This window comes from Petaurus breviceps, unplaced genomic scaffold, assembly GCF_028583685.1.
Source record: "Petaurus breviceps papuanus isolate PSGF00001 unplaced genomic scaffold, PetGlider_PUasm1.0 534, whole genome shotgun sequence".
NCBI lineage: Eukaryota > Metazoa > Chordata > Mammalia > Diprotodontia > Petauridae > Petaurus > Petaurus breviceps.
The window spans coordinates 161232-168269 of NW_027186362.1; the positions used below are offsets into that span (position 1 = coordinate 161232).

Consider the following 7038-nt stretch of genomic DNA (forward strand, 5'->3'; position numbering starts at 1 on the left):
GCCAGCCTGGGACAGGTCAGGACTCCCTCCTGCCTGCTGGTGACCCTCTCTCACCTGCATGGGAGCTTCTGGGCTCTTCCTCCAATAGCATCCACGGGCCTTCCCCACACTCCAGCTGGGAGATCAGCTCTGGCTTGGAAACTGGAAACCCTGCTCATGGGGAGAGAAGGGGGAGCACCCTCTTGAGTCCATGCCAGCTTCTTCCTCTTCAGGGAGAGGCTGGGCCTCTGGCAGTGCCCATGGGGTGGGATGAGGGGAGGCCTCTGCTGGGCACTCTGTCCTAAGACCCGAGGGAACCAGTCTGGGGCTACACACACACTGTGGGCACTTGATAAATGCTGTTCTTGGGGACTCTGGGGCTGAATTTGGGAAGTCTCGTTCTGTTTGCAGAGCTTCTCCTAGGAAAAGGGGCACAAAGAGCCCCCCTGAAGGTCAGCCAAATCCAGAACGAGGGGAGCAGCACTTCAAATGGCCCATAACCCCAGCAGTGAGGACACCCCCTCCCCAGGCAGGTCAGATTGTGACGCTCTGGCTTCTTACCCAGGGAGACAAAATTCTCATAATTCTCCAGCATGACCTCCCGGTACAGGTTCTTCTGGGCACGGGTCAGCTGCCTCCATTCCCTCTGGGTAAAGTCTACAGTCACATCCTGGAACGTCACCGACTCCTGAAACAGCCAATACGTTTCTGCTCATGCCTGGATCATCCCTACTGGGTCCAGAGACACAGCGTGTGGAGTGGATGATTGTGCCCGCCCTTTCTCTACCCTCGTCCTCCTCGGCCCCTCTGCTGTTCTGGGTCCTCTGGGTCCCCTTTTCCAGATCCTTTCCTTCCTGTGTTTATCTCTGTGGCTTCCCTCCTCCCCAGCCCTGGAGGTGGGAGTGTGCCCCGGGGCTTTGTCGTGGGCCCTCTGGGCGCCCTGTCGTCTCTGATGGGCTTCCCCGTCATCTCAGTCTCATCCTGTACACAGCTGGTTCGTTCACAGCTGTGTTTCCTCCTCTGCCTTTCTGCATATCTACAATGCTTGGGACAAAGCGTGGGACACCTCGGGCACTTATATGGATATGCACCGGCTTGACCTGAACGTTTTCCTGATAGCTGCCACAGCAGCAGGCCAGTCCTGTTCCAATGGTCCTCGAGAGGGGCCAAAGAGGCTCATGCAGAGCTGGCCTCAGAGGCAGGTCAAGGTCACGGAGTGCCTGCTGTGCACAGAATGCTGCTGGAACACCAGGAATAACTGTAACAGTCTGCTGGGGGGTGATGTGGCAAGGGGGGCTCCAGGACATGCTCCAGTGAGGGGCTGGAGAGCCTCTGCCCAAGGACGGAGCCTGGGAGCCAGGCTGCCAGGGAGAGGAGGAGGGTGAGACAAGGAGGCTGGCCTTGAACCTGAAATGTGTGTCAGCAGGTGGCAGAGCGCCGACTGCAGAGGGCCTTCCCCTAGCCACGCCTATGGGCTGCATTTGATTGTCTAGGAAATGGGGCCTGGTTCTGGGGAAGGGGCCAGCCGGAGAAGGGCCTCCCCCTCCCCTCTTCTCCTAACTCCTGATCCGAGAGGCAGGGGACAAGGGGAGGGGGCAGAGAGATCCCAACAACAAAGAGATTGTAGCAGTTGGGTGGAAGGGGATGATGGCCCATTGACACAGAGAGACTGTGTCTCAACGAGGGCTATGATCTAGGCGTGTGTATGTATAACTGCTTGCGACTGTGTATATGTGTAACTGTACACATGTGTCCATGTATATGCGAGTGTGTGTAATTGTGTGACTTGTCATTGTGCCTACATGTCTGCGTGTGACTCATGTGACCGAGTGTATACGTGGCTGTGGGCATCAATGACTGTGTGCACATGTGACTGCAACTGCATGTTACTGCACATGTGGGTAATTGTACACACATGTCCATGTACGTGTGAGTGTGTGTAATTGTGTGACTTATTGTGCCTACGTGTCTGTGTGTGCCTCGTGTGACCGAGTGTATACGCGGCTGTGTGCATCAATGACTGTGTGCACGTGACTGTAACTGCGTGTCACAGCACATGTGGGTAATTGTACACACATGTCCATGTACGTGTGTGTAATTGTGACTGTCATTGTGCCTACGTGTCTGCGTGTGACCGAGTGTATACGTGGCTGTATGCATCAATGACTGTGTGCACGTGTGACTGTGCACATGTGCGTAATTGTACAACGTGTCCATGTACTTGTGTGTGTAATTGTGTGACTGTCATTGTGCCTACATGTCTGCGTGTGACTCGCGTGACCAAGTGTGCACACAGACCCATCTATGCATTTTATGACTGTGTGTGATTGTGGCTGTATGTGTGTGACTGCACGCGTGTGTGCATGTCTGCAAGTGCATGTTCGGGCATGTGATTGTGTGTGCATGTGTGACCGTGAGGAGGCACCTGCATGTTCCTGGGTCTTGCTCTTGATCCCTCCTAGCCTCCCATTCACTGGGGAGCTCAGGGGGATTTGGAGTTGGAGGCAGGGAGGGGAGAAGGGGGGCAAGGGGGAAGAAAGGAGGAGGAGGACAAGGAGGGGAGAGGAAGCCTACAGAGGACCACACCCCAGCCGCAGGAGGCCCCCCCCCCCCCCCCCCCCCCGCCCCCGCCCCCGCCCCACCGGCGGCCCCCCCCCAGCCGCAGGCCCCGCCCCCAGCCACAGGCCCCGCCCCCTTGCACTCACCCAGGAGCTGGGGGCCACCGGGAGCCCGGAGCACGCTTGAGCCTCACTCCGCCACCCTCTGCTCATGTCTCGAGAGGGCAGAGTCTGAGGGAGAAGCAGGGGGTCAGGGGGCACAGGGCCCGGATTTCTGCCTCAGTTTCCTCCGCGGCTCACTGGGGTGGAGCAGGACCCCGCCCCCTTTACAGAAGAGGAGTAGGGGCGGGGCGGCCCCACCCCCCTCTTTCCCTTGGGGGGCACAAGCCCTAGAGGCGCCCCCCAGGGGGTGGGGGGCGGGGGCAGAGCTTCCGCCGAGGCGGAGAGACAGACACGGAGATACAGAGACACAGAGGTGGGGAGACAGAGACCCCTGGAGATGGGGAGACAGACCCTGCAGTGGAGCCGAGCAGAAGCGGTGTGGGGGGGAGGGGGACGAGCACACCCCCCCCACCACGCAGGCACACGCAGGCACACGCAGGCAGCGAACCGGGCGTCCTGGATCGCGCGCACGCGCACTCCTCAGGACACCCATCTCGCGCCCTTCCCCCAGCTGGGCCTGTACAGATCCAGCCCCGGAACTACCTTTCCCACAATGCAGCGGGCAACGCGGGTATGTGGGGTCGCTCGGCTCGAGGAATTCTGGGAATGGAGTGATGTTCCATTCGGAGCGCCCGGGCCCCGCCCCCACTCCCACGTGACCCCCAGCCAGCTCCCGGGGGCCCCGCCCACCCGGCCTCGGCCCCACGTCCCCTCGAGGCCCCTTCTCCCTCACAAGCTGGGAACGTCGGGGCGGGGGCTCCCCGAAGCCGACACGGGGCCCGTCCTCGGGAGCCTGGCTCTCGGGCCTGTGTTCAGGGAGGGAGTCCGAGGTACGAGGCGAAGCCCGGCGTGTCGGGCTCCAAAGAGGGGCCGGGGTCCGGCCAGCCCTCCGGGGCCACTCGGGACAGGCCGGCCCCATTGTGGGGGCGCCCCGGGGGGCCCTGCGGCCCCTCCTCGGGGTTCGGGCCCCTCCGTCCTGGCTGCCCCTTCCGTTGGGCTCACAGCTGGAGACTTGGGCCTGGGGGCTCGGCCCGGTTCCTGCATCGTCGGGTGCCCGCCCCATGGGGCAGAGCGGGCGGCCAGGGGCCCCTCGGGTCATCCCGAGCCTGGACGTCCGGCTCTTCGGGACAGTCCCTGCTGTGCCTTCGCCCCCGCCCCGAGTCGGGAGAGAGCCGGGCCAGCGGCATCAGCCCAGGAGAGGGGAGAGGGGCGGCCCAGCAGCATGCCCGCGGAGCCTTGTGAATGCCCTCATCTGCCTTGAGAAGTGGCCCTTGGGGTCACGCCACATTGGCTCACACAGCCCTGTGGACCCATTTTTTACAGGTGGGAAAACTGAGGTCCAGGATGGCTCCGCAGTTGGTCAAGGGAACGCGGGGCGGTGGCCCCAGAAGAACGAAGAGCTGCCTCACAAACGTCGGATACAGTCTTGGGGCACAGCCTGCCCAGTCCTGCTGTGTCCCTCCACAGGCCCCACCACTCCCTAGGGCCCGCATCATCAGGGATGGCAGAGACAGGGTCCCCAGGGCCTCCAACCCTGGCAGCGAGTCCCTTAGGGTTGAAGGCCCATGTGTGGGCACCTCACTCATCCTGGTCCCACTGGGGCGTCACAACCTAAACTGTGTCTTCTCCACTTCTTGGAATCGGCCATGTCGAGATCCGAGGAGAGCAAATAGCCGAGCAAGAAGCCTTGGGATAGACCCTTCTGAGATGAGCAAAGACCAGCTGGTAAGCGAAGGCTCCTGGGCGGGAGAGGCTTCTTCAAGTCCACAAGCCTTTATTAAGTGCCTACTTAATACATAGGGTGCCGTGCTAAGTATTAGGGGCATAAAGCAGGGCAACCCCCAGCCCCCACCACCGCAGTGCCTGCCGTCCAGTGAGCGAGACCATGTGCCAAGGCTTACGTGGGGAATTGGTGATAACTGAAGGGGGGAGGGCCAGACCCAGAACCTCCAGGAAGAGACTGTGCTTGAGCTGAGGGTCCCAAGAGCTCGAGCGCTTCAGACATGGGTATGACCCGAGCAAAGGCAGAGCGACCAAGGATTTGGGGCCCCGGGGAAATCGTGCTGAGATAGAATGCTGACTCTGCTCCTTCCTTATGTGACCTGGGTCAGTGACTCTGCCTTGACCAGGCTCAGTTTCTTCCTCTGTAAAAATCAGTTAGACCTACTCCTTGGCTTCTGAAGGACCTTTCAGCTTTAAATCTATGATCAGGAGTCGGCCAGTTTGGCCAGAGGGTTACAGCGTGTAAGGGAGAATGGGCAGGTGCCCGCAGAGATGGGCCAAAGCCGAGGATTAAGGACTATAAATGCTAAGCAGAGGACAAGGTGTTGGAGGCAGGGGGGAGCTCCTGAAGCTTCATGAATAGACCAGGGCTTGAGGGGTGTTGGTTGGATAGCTCAGTAGAAGCTGGGTCAGAAGAGAGACTAGAGGCCAGTGCCATACTCCCGGTGAGGGTTGACAGGTTCACACAGCTTTATGTCTTCCTTCCCATTGCTCAGGGACAGGGTGGAGGAAGGGGGCAAACAAATGCTGGGGTCATCCCTCAGTCAAGCACAGATGGGGGAGCTCTGCCCTCAAGGGGCTTGCTGTCGACCTCAGCAAAGACTCCTAAGTGACAATCCCCATCCTAAACGCACAGTCCTAAACCCAGCCACCCTAAGAGTGGAGGAGGCACTCAGAACAAAGGCAGGGCATCAGGGGTCCCAGGATCTGGGGGAGACTTCCTGGCAGAAGGGGATTTAGCTGGCACTGGAGAAATGAGTCATAATGACAGAGGACCTGGACTCAAGTCCTTACCCTGCATTTACTCCAGACTTAAGGGGTCTGTATGAGCAGGTCCCTTCCCTTCCCTTCCCTGGGTCTCAGTTTCCTCACCCATCAAAAGAGGATAATGAGAGTACCTACCTCCCAGGGGTGTTGTAAAGGTGGAGTGAGATAATATGTGTGAAGTGTTTTGCAAACCCTAAATGTTAGCTGTCATTCTCCACAATCATAGGTTTCGCTCCTGCTGTGTGCCAAGCACTTGGACTAGGCATTGGGGGGAGCTCAGCCACATACAGGAGAGGGAGTGGGAGGATTCTCTTTGTCATCTTTCAGATGAGGGAACTGAGGTAGAGAAAGGTGCAGATAATCACCCAGGTTCACACCGCCAGGGAGCCTCTGAGCTCCAGGATTTGAATCTTCGGTCTTTCTGTCTTTCTGACTGGGTCTCAGGCTGATGGAGTAGCTTACTGTGGCCACACAATTCCTTCTGCTTCAGTTTGAGATTTGTTATATTCTCAGTGACTGGAAAATGAAATGTCCTTGGCCCCATTTTAGAGATGCAGCTGCTGAGCTGAAGCTTGGAGAAGTTTATCTGGCCTCATAGAGTAAATCAATAGCACAGATCTTTTGATGCTTCCCAAGATACCCCACTAATTCTAACTAGATGTGCCCATGGGGAGATATGAGGGAACTGGAAATGAGCCATAAGCCCAGTCCGAAGCACAGGGTCAGTGAGTTAGAGATGGAGGGAAGCAGGAAGAGTGAAGACCCTTGAGGGGCCAGCTAAGGCCCTGAGCTCTACCCTGTGGGCAGTAGGGACCCACTGAGTGCTTATGAGGAGGACTCAGGCAAGGTCAGGGAAGCTCTTCCCAACATGAGCCAGAAGAGGCCAGCTGGAGAGTCTGCTCTGTTCAGATGCTTGTGGAATGGTCCAGGTGTGAGGTCCTTGTGGGCCTGAGCTGGCAGAGTGGGGAGGACGAGAAGAAAGAAGACACTGATGGAGAAGCCAGGAGGGAGGAGTGGCTTACAGAGCTGGAGGCCGTGGGGGCCAGCTTGGTGGCCCCAGCTGAAATGGAGTCTATCAAGAAGGGAGCCTGGTGAATAGGCAAGAGGCATTCGTTGAGCGTGTTGGCTCCCACAAACAGACAGAAAAACACATCAAACATTCATGTGGCCAGCACCTCTCCTCGGAAGGGATGATAAGTAGTGATGTCCTGTGCTTAGACTTCCCACAGAAGTCAAAGGTAGTGTGGGGGCTGATGACCAGGCAGTTGACTTCCCTTTGGACCTGCACTTGGCCCAGACATTCAGGCAGCATGGCCAGAAGCCGTGAGAAGAGTGGTAGTGAGAAGTGAAGTGAGTGGTAGTGAGAGTGGAAGAGAGAGGCCAGAGGTGGAGCCAGTGACTGGGGAGTCATTGACCGAGAAGCGAAAAGTGAATTATTTGGACTCTAGCTGGTTGATCTCATTGCCCTGCTCCCACATTTGTTATAGCAAAATTAAACAAAGATAATCTCTCATAACACCCAAAACATCATAAAGACACCCCAGTTCTTAAAGAAAGGAGTGAAGGAGAG

The 7038-nt window shown here is 58.0% G+C and overlaps 1 protein-coding gene across 4 annotated transcripts in view; it reads right to left on the reverse strand.

The window, feature by feature from the left end:
- Positions 1 to 3187, reverse strand: part of LOC138172432 (zinc finger protein 420-like) — a 12289-nt gene extending 9102 nt beyond the window's left edge. For all 4 annotated transcript variants that reach the window (XM_069102204.1, XM_069102203.1, XM_069102202.1 and 1 more), the window contains exons 1-3: positions 2685 to 3187; positions 541 to 667; positions 55 to 150 (exon numbers count right to left, since the gene is read on the reverse strand). In XM_069102204.1, coding sequence (XP_068958305.1) covers positions 55 to 150; positions 541 to 667; positions 2685 to 2750 — 289 coding nt within the window. In that variant the 5' untranslated portion in view covers positions 2751 to 3187. The remainder of the gene's footprint in view (positions 1 to 54; positions 151 to 540; positions 668 to 2684) is intronic.
- Between the last annotated feature and the right edge of the window lie 3851 nt (positions 3188 to 7038).